At 43.9% G+C, this 17,987-nt stretch overlaps 2 protein-coding genes across 3 annotated transcripts; one reads left to right on the plus strand and one right to left on the minus strand.

The window, feature by feature from the left end:
* Positions 1-541: 541 nt before the first annotated feature.
* LOC127781813 (uncharacterized) lies at positions 542-6,113 on the minus strand. Of its 2 annotated transcripts, XM_052308872.1 has the most exons (5): positions 5,823-6,113; positions 5,153-5,681; positions 4,910-5,074; positions 1,697-1,750; positions 542-1,509 (listed from the first exon to the last, which is right to left on the minus strand). In XM_052308872.1, exons 2-5 carry the CDS (start codon positions 5,675-5,677, stop codon positions 952-954), a joined length of 1,302 nt encoding a protein of 433 aa, XP_052164832.1. In that variant the 5' UTR covers positions 5,678-5,681; positions 5,823-6,113; the 3' UTR covers positions 542-951. The 2 variants fall into 2 exon arrangements, with proteins under 2 accessions (XP_052164832.1, XP_052164831.1); XM_052308871.1 differs by having other exon boundaries at positions 543-1,509; positions 5,153-6,111.
* Positions 6,114-10,544: 4,431 nt separating this feature from the next.
* Positions 10,545-16,329, plus strand: LOC127781814 (uncharacterized). The gene is made up of 12 exons (XM_052308873.1): positions 10,545-10,662; positions 10,813-11,180; positions 11,295-11,462; positions 11,534-11,608; positions 11,689-11,741; positions 12,229-12,379; positions 12,821-12,931; positions 13,779-13,905; positions 14,400-14,500; positions 14,825-14,963; positions 15,370-15,422; positions 15,934-16,329. Exons 2-12 carry the CDS (start codon positions 10,983-10,985, stop codon positions 16,009-16,011), a joined length of 1,254 nt encoding a protein of 417 aa, XP_052164833.1. The 5' UTR covers positions 10,545-10,662; positions 10,813-10,982; the 3' UTR covers positions 16,012-16,329.
* Positions 16,330-17,987: the final 1,658 nt, after the last annotated feature.

Below are 17,987 nucleotides of genomic sequence, written 5' to 3' on the forward strand. Positions count from 1 at the left end.
GCCAGACCCACTTACATATGATAGCTTTTATAGGTCACAGACTGTCCTCACAGACCAACACAAGTCTTTTCTGCACGCTTTGTCCTCACTCGTGCGCACTCGGGAAGAATTTCTCGATCAGTAACCCATCCCGAAATTGCTCCAGACCAAGCACGCTTAACCTTATCGGCTTCTGGAAAAGAAGTTGCAACTTGTTTATATGAGTATTCTATTATTCCTATTAAGCCCTGGGCTGGGATGTTACATCATTTCTAAGCGTGACACACGTCCTCTAACGCCGTAAAGACGAGAGACGACGAGAAATTGAGAGAAAGGCACGCCATCGTAAGAAGTGGTAGATGTTGCCGAGCAAACACCCGAGAGGGACCTGTTAGGGTGAACTCGCGCCAGTTTGTCCTAGACTCGATAAGTCAGGTGGCACGTCCTCTAACGCCGTAAAGACGAGAGACGACGAGAAATTTAGAGATTGAGGGGTGAGTATACTTGGGGTTTAGATAGCAAGAATAATGGAGATGTAGAATATGGAGGGTATTGATAATAGATTGATTGATTGGTGGTTGTTTCAATTTATCTTGGTCCCCTATATTTATATAAGGGCGTCGATTTTGTGTTTATAGGGTTTTCTCCAAAATAAATATCTAAATTAAACTCGGACTCTAAATTAAAAAAAAATAATTTTAGTAAGTGTGTTTACCATAAGAATTTTTAGCGAGGTTAAAGAGTTTCCGCTGACCTTAGGTAGGGTGTGTTTTAACGCTGACGTTTGTGGGTATTTAATTAAAAAAAATAAAAATTGAAGGGCTTTCAGCACGTACGTTGCATTGCGATTAGCATGGGAAAATGAGGAGACCAAGCGGAGGAGCCGAGGAGGATATGGATCGAATTGCATGACGACATTACAGATGGAGACGTGATGATGAATATTGGATGAGGTAATTAATTAATAAGCGCTTAGGGGCAAGAGGCCGTATTGTGGCCTGGGCCGCCGTAGTAGAAGTGTGCGCCCCATCCGCCTCGGCCGTCGTCGTCGTCGTAGGCCTTGCGGATGTCGTAGCAGCCGGCGTCCTCCGCCATTGTCTGGATGGCGTCGAGGGGTACCGCGGCGAGGCTGTTGTCGGCGTCCACCGTCTCGAGGTTGCGGAAGTAGGCGGCCCGGCCGAAGCCCTCGGCGGCGAAGTGGCCGGAGCCCATCTGCGTCGCGGTGTGGGCGGAGCCGGGCGGGTGGGTGTTGACGACCTCGCCGCCCCACTCGACCATGGTGGCGTGGTCGGAGAGGTGGGTGAAGAGCTCGGCGGGCCAGTAGCCGACGAGGCCGCCGGCGCCGTCGCCGTAGCTGAGCCACCAGTTGCCGAGCTTGGGGTCCTTCCACACCAGGAGCGTCATGTCGTACTGCGGCCCTCCCACCGACGACACCGGCGAGATGGAGGCTCCGATGGCGATCCGCGAGCTCGTCTGCACGAACCCCGGGCACAGAGCGTTGTAGCACCCCGTCGCCTCGTAAGCGTCGCTCTGCATATATACATATATATATATATATATATATATATATATTTTTGTTGGATTAATTAGTAGTAGTTGATTCATGGGGTGTTTAGGAGAGAGGGGCTAAACTCAAAAACATAAGTCTCTAGGGTAGAGACTTATATTTTTAAGAAAAGGGCTAAACGTAGATTAGCTAGTCGATCGATCGGCTTACTGTCCAGTAGGTGAAGAGCCTCGGCCTGTTGTCCCCATACAGCTCAGGGCTGACCTGACTACAAGGAAACATGCAAATGCTTCAGATTCAGATTTAGATCCAATTATATATATGCTCAGCTCTGCTCAACTAGTATGAATTAATACTCCTAGGAGTATATATAGTACTATGGATGTACTTAGTTCACGCTAAAATTAGAAGTTTAATTGAAATTGAAACGATGTGACGGAAAAGTTAGAAGTTTATATGTATAGAAAAGTTTTGATGCGATAAAAAAGTTAAATGTTTAAAGAAAAAGTTGAAAACTAAACCATGCCTATGCTCCAGTTTTACCTTGCATATTGACATGAATCATAATGATGACAGTGCTCTGTCATGCGTGCTTGCAATGAATGATGGCTGTGTGTACTCGTAATTATAGTAGCGCTAGCTAATGAATGGTGTTAGACGAGGATCATTAGTCCTACGCATTGCCGTTGCAGGGAGAGTCTGAAAAAGCCAAAGCCTTCCTATAGCAGTGAGCCTGGGAATGGAAGGAGAGTAGCTGAAGGAGTAAGCTAATTAAGCTAGAGTGAACGATCACTGTCGCTAGTTGATGCATATAGTACATACTACTAGCTGCCTCCGTCCCAAAATGTTACTACGATGGATCAGACAACGAATATGAACAGAGGTTCTACCATACTAGCTCGCATATGAGCTAGTAATATATAACTAGCTGGGTGGCCCGCGCAATTGCGCGGCTAGCCCCAATCAAAATCATATATTTTTCAGTATGATTTTACTTAAAATTTATTAAATAACTATCTCGTTGTCTTAAAACTTCGAAAGACCAAACCTTATCGTCCCTCTATTTCTAATTATATAGTTTTTAAAAGTCACACCAGCTGCTACCTCTTACTTTTGTCATATCTTTTTTTTTATTTGCTTACTCGATCTATCACTATTTCTATTCATTCTTCTTGAAATATTAAAAAATTGGATCTTATAGTTTTAGAGTTTATTCTCTCGTTGGGTAGTCCAGTCAAACGCTGCCATTATACTCCTCTACAACACGTCCACAGTCTTCCCTCTTTATTTTCATTGGGATTTTAAAAATCGAACATAATTATCGTTCGGGGTTCATTTTTTACTTTAAGAAGTCCCGCCAAACCGTCAGCAGCTTTGCTATTGTACTCCTTCATGGCTCGCCCACTGCATCCCTTCTTTATTGTCATTGACATTTTAAAATCTAATATGATTATCATTGTTTTTTTTACTTTTTAGAAGTTCCAAACCTTTAAAAATTGGACCTTTAGTTTTTAGAGTTTATTGTCCTGTTGGGTTTAATTTTTTATAAATTTTAGAAGTCCCTCAAACGATGCCACTATACTTCTCTACGGCCCATCCGCTGCCTACTCTTTATTGTCATTGGGATTCTAAAAATCAAATATAACTATCGTTGGAATTCAGTTTTTATTTTTTAAAGTCCCACCAACCGTCGGCGGTTCTGCAACTATACTGCTATACACCCCACCCGTTGCTTCTCCTTTTTATTGTCATTGAGATTTTAAAAGTCAGATATGATTATCAATGGGGTCTTTTTTTTTACTTTCTAGAAGTCTCGGCAACCGCCTTTTATGTTTGCTTCACGGCCTGCCTGCCGCCCCACCTTTTAATCGTCATTAGGATTCTATTGGGTGTTTTATTAACAGTTTTTATATGTCGTATCAACTACCACCACTTTACTCCTTTATAGGCCTGGTACTTAATTTATCTCGTCATGTGTTTTAGATGGTCTTTTCTTTCAATAGTCTTTATTTTTTATCACCAATTTTAGTTATTTATAAATACTATTCCTAACTAAAATCTTTTTTCTTTTTCTAACTTCAGAATTTATTTTTTTCAAATTTTAATTAATACCGTATAGTTTTCTTTTAAAATTTTTATTTTTTACTTTTGAATTTCAGTTGTTTCAAAATTGTATTCTTACCTGAACTCTCTTTTAATTTTTCTAACTTTGGATATTATTTTATTTTTATTCAAAATTTTAATTAATCTCGTATTGAGTTTCTTATATGGATTCTTCTTTCAATATTGCTTATTTTTAATTCTGAATTTTAGTTAATTTTAAATTGTATTCTTACTTGAACTCTTCTTTTCTTTTTGCTAATTTCGGATTTTTTTTATTTTTATTTCGAATATTAATTAATCTCGTATTGGGTTCCTATATGGACTCTTCTATCAATATACCTTATTTTTAATTCCGAATTTTAATTATTTTTAAATTGTATTTCTACTTGGACTCTTTTTTTCTTTTATAATTTCGGATTTTATTTTATTTTTATTCCGAATTTCGATTAATCTCGTATCGGGTTATTATATGGACTCCTCTTTCAATTTTAGCTATTTTTAAATTGTATTTCTACTTAGACTCTTCTTTTCTTTTTTTTCTGATTAATGTGGGACTTTCTAACCCCCACAGCGAACGTGGTGCCTCCTTTCAAAGCTGTTAATCCGTATACTACACATAATACAAATTCTAAAAATCCTGCACATGTCAGTCTACGTGAAACCAAGTCTAATCTTCTAAAAATTTAATTAAATCTCAGCCATTAAAATATAGGCTATCAATGATCAAGCGGTCGAAATTTTTTTCTTTTTCTCCGATTAACGTGGTAATTTCTAGATCTCTACGGTGAACGTGGTGTCTTTTTTTTAAGCTGTCTTAATATATTACCCCGGAGAAGTACTGTATTAACAAGAGCAGTAGTGTCGTTCAAATAAACAAGATCAGTACTAGTACATGTATGATCGAAGTAATATAATTACCCCCGGAGGAGGAGGACAGACTAGTGCGTACTACGATCGAGGAGTAGAGTTTACTGGAATGGAGTAAACTATATGGAATGGAGTGGTAAACAGTAAGTAAATGATGATATGATGTTGGATGGACCGGGACATGCATTTATGACGGCATGTGCCTCCGCTGATTAATTACAGCTGATCTAAGAACTGATGCGCGCATGTGGATGTGGTGTGGTGGGTGGGTGTTGACCACCACGAATTACTCCTATACTGCTCCAATGGCTAGAGTAGCTAGCATGGAGCCGCCATGGAGTGAGTGCAAATGAAAAATGCATAGGTGTGAGCGAGCGAGGTGCAAGCTAGGTTAATTGCAAATTATTAATGAGTTTGAGCTAGTAGGGATGGAGGAGGAGGAGGAGGAGGGACCTGCCATCCGGCCTCGATGCTGTTGAGGTCGGAGCCGTTGAAGGAGCCGGAGAGGATCCAGAGCTGGGAGAGGCTGAAGCCATTGGCCTCGTCGATCTCCGGTGCCCACACGCTGATGGTTGCCCGCGCCCCGTACACCTCCGCCGCCGTGTACGCGATCGCGTGCTGTCGTAGGTTCCCAATCGCATGCATCGTTAACTAATTGGACCGACGACGTACGATCGATCGACGCACTGTACGTACCTCATGGCCGTTGCCGGTGACGACGTCGGGCGCCGGCAGCGGGCTCCTCATCTGCTTCTTGCGGCCGAAGAGGGCGAGGGAGCGAGCGCGCTGCACGTCCGCGGCGGCGGTCCTGCGGACGGCCACCGTGCCCCTGGGGCAGTGGCCCGAGTGGTGCCACGTCTGCCACGCCCGCCGGCTTAATTGCTGGCGCCGGTCAAGGAGAGACGCCGACGCCGGCATCTGGGACGGCTGCGTCTGGACGGTGTGGTTGGCGAGGAGCGGATGGTCGAGCGCGCGCTGCTTGTGGCGAGGCACGCAGTCGATGATGTCGCCGTCCGCGCTGTGGATGGACCGCACGCCCGGCTTGTTGATCCTGTCCAGATGCCTCTGGACCACGTGGCGGCCAGCAGCGGCGGCGTCCACCACCGGCGCCGCAGTGACGACGACGAGTAGGAGGAGGAGGAGCGCAGCAGCAGCCACTGCTAGCGGCGGGTCCGACGAGCAGCACCGCTGCCGGCGCCACCGCCGCCGCCGCTTCGCCATCGATCTATCAGTAGATAGAGAAGAGAGAAGGTCAGCTCGATCGTTGCTAGCTCCGACCGCGAGCGGGGATCGGATGCGTGGGGGATGGGCAGCCTGCTGCTATAGTAATAGCATGGGGCATGAGCAGGGGAGCTTAGCTACTGACCTCAGCTAGCTGAAGCTCCTCCGGCCAGCCTCACCTATTTATTGCGCTTGCGCGCGGGCGAGTGAAATGAGATCCACTGCGTTGCGTTGCGTTCCGTTCGCCTAACCAAGTGTACTGCTAGTACTGTACTAGGTGTTCTTGAGAAATCCAAGCTAAATATATACTACTCCGTAGGATCGATCGATTCGATTCGATGGGAAGGCCATGCCAATGCCAGGGGAGTCAATTATCTGCCTGATCGAGCGATTTGCTTCCAAGTTGCAAGCGCATGCAGGAACGATGGATATGGATGGGATGATGAAGCTACACAATTAAGGAAGCCGTGCTGCATGGCCGCAGCTAGCATCTCATTGAATCTCATCACCTACCACACCGAGCACCGCATTTACATTTTACATTTACCTTACCTCCTCTCGATCCGATCCTCTTTTGCATTTGTAGTATTCATTCAATTCAGCTCAGACGACAGGCCCAGACCAGAGCACTGCATGATCGACCAGAGCACTGCATGATCTCGCTCGCTCGCTTCCTTTCATTGCTATCTAGTAGTACTCCTAGCTTGGACTTCGATCAGTAATACTAACCAGTAGCCACGCACTGTGGTATGGTGACTTTGCATTTGTCCGCGCAAAAAATTTCAATCATGTTTTCTGCAGGCAGGCAGGCGATCCATGGGCAATGGATCCTTTTCAATTTCAGCTACCTCTCTCTCTTTTTTTTTCTCGTGCCTGTGCTGGGGGGTGCCCCCGCCCCGCCCCTGCATCCTGCATCCACCTGACCTCTCATTAATCCATCGCCCTCCCTCGCTATCCACCACATTTTATTACCACCGTTAGTTCAACCAGTTTTTACTCCACTTTTCAGAAGCTGCTGACCCATACACAAATGTTCATACATAGCCCCCTCACCAGTCACTCAGTGGGGGTGTTTAGATATAGGGGCGTAAAATTCTGACTTATCACATCAAATGTAATACATGGTGTCGTATAGGGTGTTCGGGCACTAAAATAAAAACTAATTATAGAATCCGTCAGTAAACAGCTAGACGGATTTATTAAGCATAATTAATCCGTCATTAGCAAATGTTTACTGTAGCACTACATTGTCAAATCATGGAGCAATTAGGCTTAAAAAATTCGTCTCACAAATTAATCGCAATCTATGCAAATAGTTATTTTTTAGTCTATATTTAATACTTTATGTAGGTGTTTAAACGTTCGATATGATATGGTATAAGATTCTTGTGTGGGAACTAAACAAAGCCAATACCTATTTCTCGTTGTAACGTTGACCACCACACGAGTTTTTTTTTTTACAACTTGGGCGAGCCTAAACAATGGATGCAGGCTGTTTCATTGTTAGTTTAGAAAACCAATCTCCCCTCCACCAATACTACTGTGTTAACTAGAAAGATCCAATCATTAATTATCGTGATCACATAGTGTATGCAAAATTGTACTTAAAGAGCATGCCATTTCATACGTGGAATGTGTTGCCCTTTTACTTTTTAAATGTTTATAATCAAACAAGAGTCTAAAACTGTTACAACATGTGAATGTATCTAGCCATCTATCTACTTTGATCTACTCGTAACCATTCAGATTAAATTAAAGAAACGACTTTGCTAAAATAACATTCAAATAATTTCGTGGTGGAGGAGGAGGCGCGGGGAGATGTCAACTTCAGACCCTTGGATCATGTCCAAGGATTCGTGCATCACTGTTAATGATATGGGTCCGAGGATACCCCTTATATAGGGAGAAGGCCGCCCCAAACCCACGTGGCGTTCCCCAAGGGGGGTCGGGCCCGGGGTTGGGGTGGCGGCTGCCTCCCAAGCCAGGGGTCGGGCCGCCCCGAGCCCCTCCTCACTCTATTTCGCATGTGCGGCATGGGCTGGCGCTCTCAGTGCCGTGGCACGCCACATTTAATGCGGCATGCAGGCGCACTAACGGGCCACTTGCGGCAGGAATGACAGATGTGATGGCGGACAGGCGTAGGTCAGAGTGTTGTGCACACGCGCCTGTTGTTAGCAGGGGGCATGACCTGCGGCTGCTCCATCCCGTCACCATTAATGAGAGGTTCTTCACCCTTTACTTGGACTTGGATCAGCGCTTTTCTCCACGCTGGTCCGCTCGAGAGGACCCTACCCCTTGGTGGAGCCGGACGGCTAGAAGTCGTCGCATTTAAGAAGGAATGATGTGGGCGACCACCCACGTTGCTCGGCATGATGGGATGAGGCCCGTGTCGCGGTAAGGCGCGCATGGCTTCACACGTCGTAAGGACAAGGCACATATTAATTACCTGTAAAGAATGTTTCCCTTTCCCTTGAAGCTAGGTCTTGGGCCTTTGTGGTAACCCCTTATGATATAAAATGAGGTCCATGCCTGGGGAAAGGGGGATCGCAACCCAGAGAAAGGAAGCACTTGTATTCTCCCACCAGAACAAACCACATACAGGAGTAGGGTATTACACTTCCACAGCGGCCCGAACCTGTATAAATCGCTTGCATCTCCATCACTCCCGAGGGGTCCGACCCCCCTCTGCATCACCTTCCCGCTATCTCGCCCTAGTCCGAACCAAAAAGGTGGCCCCCACGGTCCCTCGCTTGAGGAGTCTCCATCTCCGGCAAACCCTCGTAAGCCTTTGTCTTCTCTGGAGTTAGGTTATGTGGTGGGACATAGGCATGAAGGGGTTTAGAGGGAAGTCTACGGAGGTGGTTGCCCCATGGTGGGTGACAGACATTGCGGTTCATAAGGCAAGAGTGGCGCCGTTGGTTAGGAGAAGGTAGTATGTAGGGTCAGTGGTGAGGAAAGCAAGGGGAAAGTGGTTATGAGGCAGTGACAAGTGACATTGGCTCGGGTAGCGGTATGATGATGCCGCCAGAGCGAGGAAACAACTGTGGCGAGGGGCGAAGGGATGCAATGGTCGTCTTTGCTGGTGGCTTTGATAGTGATGGCATCGCTGGAGCAGCATGATGGGGGCAAGACCGTACAAGCACATTCTGTCGGCTGTGATGGTTTTGGGGTAGCGACAAGTAGGCTTCTGGTTTGGATCTCCTTATTAGATGAGAGATATGTGGGGGATGGTTTTGTCTTGATCTAAGGACATAAATGTGAATGTTTGTAGAAGGAAAAAAAAGGGGGCCAAATGTTATTTAGACAACACCTAGGGCTTGTTTACTTTGCTACCATTTTCAACCTTACCAAGTTTTGGTATTACCAAATTTTGGTAAAGTTGCTAAAATTTTGGCAAGGTTGCCAAATTTTGGTAAGATTTCATATCTACTTGCTAAAATTTGGCAACAAACTAAACGTAGCCAAAATTTTGTCAACTTTACCAAAAATGGTATGGTTGAAAATGACATCAAACTGAACAGGGTCATAGAGAAGTATTTACATAGACTTTTCATATTCAATGTTTGACTGTTCATATTCAACGTTTGACTGTTTGTCTTATTTAAAAAATGTTTATGATAAGTATTTTTATTTGTTATTAGATGATAAAACATGAATAGTACTTTATGCGTGACTAAGTTTTTTTAATTTCTTCATAAATTTTTTAAATAAGACGGACAATCAAACGTTGGACACGAATATCCACGGCTGCACTTATTTTGGGACAGAGGTATTATCTGGGACCTAGGGTGGGTTTCTCTCGATCTTTGGGTATCAGTGTTGGTCCAAGAGTTGTTTGGTGTTTATCAATATTAGTGGTTGAAGACTTTTAGACGGTCAGACGTCACTCCCGACTCACCGATCCACATGTGGTTGGCCGTGAGAAATTTGTAAAGGTCGCATCTCATCCTAGCAAGAAAAGATACAACACTAGTGAAAGATGAGCATAATTGTGCAATCTTTACGAGGATAGGGTTGTAAAAGACCAGGAGAGTAGAATCTCACTGATGATTTAAACTCCCAGATATATATCGTCGTGCAAATCTTTGTGAAAAATTACTTTATGGTTGTATCGCTACTTGTGCCGCTCATAGTTAGTTGTAACGAAGAATCCCTTAATTTACCTTCTCCTTGCTCACGTTAATGTCATCACACTGGTTTAAGCATCGTCTTGTCTTAGCACCTTCGGATGCACATCCACATAAAGTGTGAAGTTGGCACGAACAGTTGATGTTACTCTCTTATAGTGTGCTACTCCAGTAGTCACCGACAAATTAGTCGCTGGCTTGATCTCCTCTGTGTTTCCCACCGGCGACGGAACCGGAGTTTGCCTGCGCCCACCGGAGCTCGCCCACGCCGAACAAAGCGGACAACGGCGCTGCCGAGCTCGTCTCCTTCTCGCCCTTCTTCCACCATGGCGGGTTGACCGGACGGTGAGGCGGTGCGACCTCGAGCTCGTATCCCTGTCCGTCGCCTCCCTCTCCCTCCTCCTTCCACCGCGCCACCGCGGCGACGTGGCCGGACGAAGAGGCGGCGTGACTGGCGCGACCTTGGGCTCCTCTCCTTCTCTGTCGCCTGATATTCCCCCCTTCTTCTACCGCGGCGGGGTGGCCCAGCGGAGAGGTGGCGCGACCTCGAGCTTCGCGAGCGGCAATGGTGGCGCGGCCCGCGAGCTCAGTAGGCATGGATCGGGGGCGGTGTGGCCGGCGAGTTCAGTAGGCATGGATCGGGGGGTGGTGTGGCCCGCGAGCTCAGTAGGCATGGATCAGGGGGCGGCGCGGCCGGCGAGTCCTGGCCGGTCCAGATCGGGGGGCGGCGCGGCCGGCGCAGATTGGGGGGCGGCGTGGCCGGAGCAGCCGCTCCTCTCTCCCCGTCGGCAGCGCCCTCCTCTCTCCCGCCAAGCTCGCGTCCTCTGTCCTGCCAAGCTCCCAAGCCACGCCCGCGAGGTACCGCTCTCCACAACGCGGCATCGCTCCTTTCTCCCTGCGTCGTGAGTCGTTCTTCGAACGAAAAACGAGTGTCCAGTTTTGGCTTCTAGAACTTCATTTGACTCCGTGGATTGACGATGTGGCGTCGAATATTTGATTTCTTGATAGGAGGCTGAACGCCACGTGCTTGTACTGTGAAGAGTTGGATTTGAATGAATGAAAGGAGCAGAATCCGAAGAAAGTAGGGCCCGCGCCGACCTCGCCTTATCCCCAGAACAGGGCAACGCAGCAAAGGTGAGGAGGTGAGTGAGTGGGCTTGTGATTTGTGAAAGCCATGGATGGATGGCCCTCTATCTGAGTCAGCTGCATCTCATCTGCATTCCTTCCTCGTGGCGATGACGATGGTACGCATCATCGGCCCAAGTCCAGCTCAATCCTCCTCACCAACACCAAGACGACCACGACCTCCTCGCCCTCGCCGCCGCCCACCGACCATGGCCTCCGCCGCCGCTTCTTCCTCCAAACCTCCCGTCGTGGTACGCCTCTCCTCTCCTCTTCACTCCCTCGATTCGCTCCCCGCCTCTCTCTCTCTCTCTCTCTCTCTCTCTCTCTCTCTCTCATCTGCACGCATCACACCCACACCCTCACAGCTTGGCTGCGGCGCCGTCTCCGCGGACTACCTCGCCACCGTCGCCTCCTTCCCCAACCCCGACGACAAGATCCGAAGCCTAACGCTCAAGGTCCAGGGAGGCGGCAACACTGGCAATGCCTTGACCGCCGCTGCTCGTTTGGGCCTTCGCCCAAGGATCATATCCAAGGTACTACCCACTTCACTTGCTCCTCCTTCAATTCAATTATTACTCCTATTTACGAAAGCCTGCACTACCAGGTATCCAATGACCCACAAGGAAGAAATATTCTCAAGGAGCTGCAAGATGATGGGGTCGACACCTCTCATATCCTGGTACTAATTACTTTAACTTACTATGCCTTTTCTTCTTTTCTACCAGTAATAATTATCATGGATGCCGCATCAATTTTCAGGTTGCAGAGGAGGGGAATTCACCTTTCACCTATATAATTGTTGACAACCAGACGTAACTCACTCATTTTCTACCTACTCTACATGTTTATTAGATATATATATGTCCTCATGTTTGTACAACTAGCTAAGTACCCATGTGTTGCAATTGCAACGCAACTTTAAACTTGACAAGTTCTACATAATCCTTTTAAGAGATCATATATACTCCATTCCCAACTAAGCATAACATTCCTAAAAGAAGCAACATATGCAAATCTTTCTTCTAAACAGATGCCCCTTGACTTATTTTAAGTGAAGTACACCCTTTTGGTCACTTGCTTACCAATGGATATGCATTTACAGTTTATTCATTGGTATGATACAATGTACATATCACTTTGGTTCACGTCCTGCTGTTAAAAGTGTCCCCTTTTTTATCTCTTTTTTAAAAATAATCTTACCGTTCATTTCACAAATCGGATGGTCATACAAAAGTGGCACTCTAATTCTTAAAATATTCAGCCTGTTATTACTACTGTTTAATTCCCTCTTTCTTTCAGGAAAACTCGTACTTGTATTCACACTCCTGGTTATCCTCCTATGGTCCCTGAAGAGCTCACACAAGAAAACTTGTTTGCCGCTTTAGACGGTGCTGACATTGTATATTTTGATGTCAGATTGCATGAAACTGCTTTACTAGTTGCTGAAGAGGTAATATTTTCCTGGCACAAAATTTTATCTTCTTATAGAGGATCTTGCAAATATAAATGCCTACTCTCTGTTTTTAATATTTTTTTTGGGTAGGGGCACTCAAATTTCCCATTTGCGTTTAGTGGAAACTATTAGAGTTCTTAGAACATGAATTGTCACTTACTAAAAGTTTATTCCAGTTCTATACAACTTAATGGGCAACTGATACCATACATAGGAATGTTTTTTTTCCTATTCGGAATTCCACTCTTTCTACATGTATGTCTGGGAATATCACTATGAATAGGAAAGCTGCCATGTCCAATTCGTTAATATATAACATATGCAGTGTCAATGCCATGTGTAAGCCTTTTTTCTACACACCTGTAGCATTTTTTTGTTTTGGTCAAGGGTACGCCTAGTAGTGAGATTGAGCTTTGTTTGAGGAACAATCCAGTGCAGGCAAGCCAAAGAAAACTTCCTATTTTGATTGATGCCGAACGGAAGAGGGATGGATTGGACGAGCTTCTCAATTTCGCATCTTATGTTGTATGCTCTGCAAAATTTCCTCAGGTAACTAATTCTATTGCATAAGGGTTTAACCATTAACCCTGTCTGTATTCAGCAAGAAAAGTTCGCTTTAATGTGCATTATTTTTCTCCTGAAAAGTTATCTTAAGCTATTTTTCTCGTTTAAAACTGGTAAGTGTGTACGTTTGGCATTGCCTTGTGTCATCCGACTAATCACGATTAGTCATGATTAATCGTTCTGATCGGCATCAGTAGCTTGATTATGCACTCCGACACGATTAGCTTGATCAGAAAACTAGTTGTCCGACTAATCACCGACCAAACGCGATTACTCGTCCAGTTATGCTATGGACGACTAGTAAGAAGCTACCAAGCCATGCTTGATGCTTGGATTCCTTGCTTTCTTAACACTTTACACACATTTATTATAGTATGTTTGCATGGCATAGTACTAAATCACAGATTTACTACCATATATAGAAAAAAATCGTTATAATGTAGAGTTATACTTAACTACTTATACTATACACATTCTGGGTACCAGGACGACTAGACACCGACTAGCAATCGACTAACCAGACCTGATCAACGACTAATCGCGATTAGTCGTCTGATTGTTGCCCTTACAAAACTAACTTTAACTTACGATTTGAAAACAGGCTAGTCAAGAATTTGTATCTTCACTTTATTTCCCCATGATTCTGGCCTTAGTTCTTTTGGAACATGAAGGGACACTTAATGTCACTACCATGGTTCCAATGAATGGTGATGGCATGTAAAGTTTTGTGTTCAGAGGCTGAGTTTGATATTACGGGAAACTGTGTCTTGGTATCTCAGATTGCTACTTTCTAGTATTTCTTAATGACGTTTTTTTAATGTGAATAATGCAGGCTTGGACAGGAGCCTCATCAACACCGGTTGCTTTGGTGTCCATGCTTTTAAGATTGCCTAATATCAAGTTTATTATTGTAACCCTTGGAGAAAAGGGATGCTTGATGCTTGAAAGAAGCACAACAGGTGAGTTTACCGTACTGCTGCATGCCAATTCTAGCGAAGCTTTATAGAAAAAACATGGACTGTCATGTAGGAAATCACTGTATGAACAGAGCCCAGCAACATGGTGCACTGGTCTCACCATCCGCATAACCAGAAAATTAGAGATATGAGGTTTACTTATTTATTGAGTGCTAAACGATAATATCAGAGGTAGATATTAGAAAGGGTCATTAGGAAGTTATTTAAAGGAGACTTGGCATCTTCTGAATTAGCAAGCAAGAGATTATTCTGGTATTTCCCTTTATCTCCGTGCCCCTTCCATTCTCTAGCTGCGCTGTCACAACAGTTCTTGGCCGAGGAAGCCCAGGTCCTAACCAACTACCAAGCATAGTTATCCATTGTGCTCGATTGGGAGACATGACATGGACACCTGAGATATCCATTTTACTTGAAAAGAATTTATGTTTCTCTCCGTTATTTTTACAGAAAACTATAACATGCTGCTCAACTTGCAGATGCTTCTGAGGCAGAGGAAATAGATGTAGAGAGTCTTCTGGAATCACTAGAGAAGAAAGAAGTTTTGAGTTCAAGCATGCCAAAATGCATCGCCTCCAAGGTATGGCATCTCTTGGATGTGCTTTCTGCTTGGACTTGAATCTGCATTATTTGGTCCATGCTATCTTGCGACTTAAAGATCCATGGTTACACAACAGGGGATAAAGTTATCTAATGTAAATGCCCCCTCCTCTTTTCCTCTTTTTATTTTTTGTGGGTGTGTGGGGGTGTTGGGGTTTAGTTTAACTAATTGCTGGGGTGTGTGTATCTGCTATCTTTTGTAAGTTAGTGACAGGGTTTCCAGTTTTTTCTATTCACATTTACATTTTCTTTTCAACTTTATATGTCCCTTATCTAGTTGTTTCTGCTTCTTTTATTGTTTTAGTCAAATTTGAGAATAAGTGCAGATGGAATAGGATCCATCAGTGGCAGATTACTTTTAGGCACTGCCGAAATTATACCCTCTGAAGAGCTCATAGATACAACTGGTGCGGGTGATGCATTTATCGGAGCAGTTCTCTACGGTCAGTATGTAATTTCCAACTTTTTCATGCTAAAAATAGCTGGTTTTATGCTACTTAACTGTAGCTTTTGTTAGTGGACCAAGTAAATTTTGTTCTGTGAAATCAGTTGTTGTCAACTTAGCAGTAGTATGTTTCATCTGTCATATTTAAAAGTTATCCGGTATCCACCAAAGTTGTTAATGATGTGTTCGCATAACGTTCTATAGCCTCAAAATACAAGCAGTCGCAATACACGACTAATGTTGAGCGCATGGCCTTTGGGGGTGGATAACCCCCACGAAAAACATATTGTAATTTGGACTGTAAACGTTGCTTCTCTTTTGTTGATTATGACTGCGGTAATAGGTTTTGGCCTATCATTATGTGAGGTGGCATGAGCTGATTTGTTGTCTGTTTTGTGGTTTAGGTTTATGCTCTGGCATGCCGCCTGAGAAGATGCTGCCTTTTGCAGCTCAAGTGGTAAGATAACTCTATAGTATTGCACTCGAGTACTGCAGTTAGTTGGGAATTTTCTGCTAAGCACAACCACTTATTACCACATACCACAGCAATACTATCATCTAAGCTGCTCTAGGGCACACACAGGAGGCTCACCTAAACGCACTGTTACAAGAACACAGCCCAGAAGTTGCTACTAAATGATTATGTTCCTTTTTCTTTGTATAACAGTATAAGTAAAAAAAATATAGAGGGGAAATTGCAGCCAGTAATTGCATTGGTATCGAGATTGCCGTTTATAGGTGGATGTGTGTACCTATAAAACTGAGAAGTGGGTAAACTGGCAAATGATTTATATAAAGTAAATTGCGTTCATGGTACACGAACTTATATGGTGGGTGCAAATAGGTACAACAACTTGCAAATTGTTTATTCCGGTACAATAACTTGGTTAGTTCGTGCAAACCTGGGCCAAACCAATCCACACAAGTAAAATTAATCTAATATGATACATATGTGTGTGTGTTTGCAGGCTGCTTGCGGGTGCAGGGGTTTAGGGGCTCGGACTGCTCTTCCCCATCGCACAGATCCCCGCCTGGTTGCCTATTGACTCGAGGAACTGTAGTGTATCAATCTGTGTTGTATTTGATTGGGATGGATTCATTGGATTGTGGGCGCCTTTGAAAAAGAAGAGATTAAGCATTTGAAATATGGAGTAATAAGAAAGCCGCCTGCAGTTGAAATCGGTTCCTAAGTTGTATGTAAACAGTGATTGTTGTTGCATACTGTCAATATACCTTGGCTTGTGTTAATAAGAGAGATTTGTGTGCTGTTGTTGCAAGGCCCAAGGTATGAGTGATTGGTGGGTTCTTGTGATGTTAAAGAGCAACATTACCCAATCATATACGGTCTCGTTGATTTTGTACCAGTGCAAAGTGAAATTACCGACATTTTACCTAATTCAAAGAGTAATTGATCTATATTTATTTCAACCGTAAGCAATCAAGGCAACCGACGGCTGATAGTACTCTGTATTTCTGTATGTAGCGTATCCTCAAAAACATCTAATTACATTTACTTATTTTCAACAAGTTAGGATCTGGACGCTAGGTATAATTTTTTTTCTTTTACAGTATTGAATCACAGAATTGGATCACATGAAGCCTATAATATTTATTAATTTCAATAAATTTAGTTGACTTATTTTATTTTAAAAAATAAATGGATCTATTCACATGATTTTTCAATCCACCTTAATAATAATTACTTCCTCCGTTTCAGTTTATAAGATGTTTTGACTTTAGTTAAAGTCAAAGTCAAACTGCTTGACCAAATTTAGAGAAAAAAAGTAATATTTTCGACCTAAGAGAAATTTATTATAAAAATATATTTAAGTATTAATTTAATAAAACTAATTTGGTAATGTAAAATTACTATATTTATCTATAAATTTAGTCAAACTTAAAACAGTTTAACTTTTATCAAAGTCAAAATATCTTATAACTTATAACCTAAAACGGATTGAGTATAAATAAAGATAAGTCATAAACAGATCTCGTCAAATCAGGATACTAACGAAAATTAGGATTAGGAGGATTCATGGTAAGAGTCATGAACGTATTTGGTACGATCATATTTATGTCCTAAGAAAAGAAATACATACGCACTACACAATAATAAGATACGAATCAGGATAGGGTTACAATAATACATAAATAAATAATAAGCGAAGGTGAAGTGGAGAGAGGGGACGCGAAGCAAAATATTAATTAAAGCAAAAGAAGAAGAGAAGGGAAGGGAAGCAATCCAGTCCATCCGCGTCCGCAGGCTGCTCATGAAGTCGTGATCGTCTCGATCGACTCTTTCTTGAGTAGATCTTGCTCCCTCTCTCCGGCTCCCTTCACGCGGACGCAGATTTAGGGTTTTCCGCACCTCTCCCTTCCAGGCTTCCACCATGGCTTACGCGGCGGCGGCGGTGTCGACTCAGGTAAGTGCCCCCCCTTCTCTCCTCTCCTCAAAATAAACCAACCCTAGCTCGCTCCCTCACTCTCACTCCTCTCCTTCCTAGGTCGATCGGCACCTACTTCCTACGTCTCATAAAAAATCAATCTAGTATCAGATGTGACATATTCTAATACTACGAACATAGACATACATATATTCATATTAGCAGTACTAAAATATATACGTTATATTCTGTTCTATATTCGTTTCGTTTTTTATAGGACAAAGAGACCGAGCAACTACTGCAACCTCCTGCAGCAGAGCCCTGATGTCGTCCACCAGTTCTACAACGACGCCAGCAGCATGGTCGGCGTCGACGACCTCGCCGAAACCAACACCACCGCCAGCACCATGATGGTTACTTACTTGGTTGATCATGATTTTTATTTTGCGATGTCATCTCATGCATATTTAAAACATTGATGTATTGCTGCTGTATATTGTACGATTTGGATGTATTGCTGCTGTTAGTCCAAAAATGGATGGCTGGGGTGGGGTCTACTTGACAGACTGATACTCCTACTAGTATGTGTTATGCGTGCAGCGCTGGCTTCTGTTGTGCTACTTAATTACGTGTTTAGT

This window comes from Oryza glaberrima, chromosome 8, assembly GCF_000147395.1.
Source record: "Oryza glaberrima chromosome 8, OglaRS2, whole genome shotgun sequence".
NCBI lineage: Eukaryota > Viridiplantae > Streptophyta > Magnoliopsida > Poales > Poaceae > Oryza > Oryza glaberrima.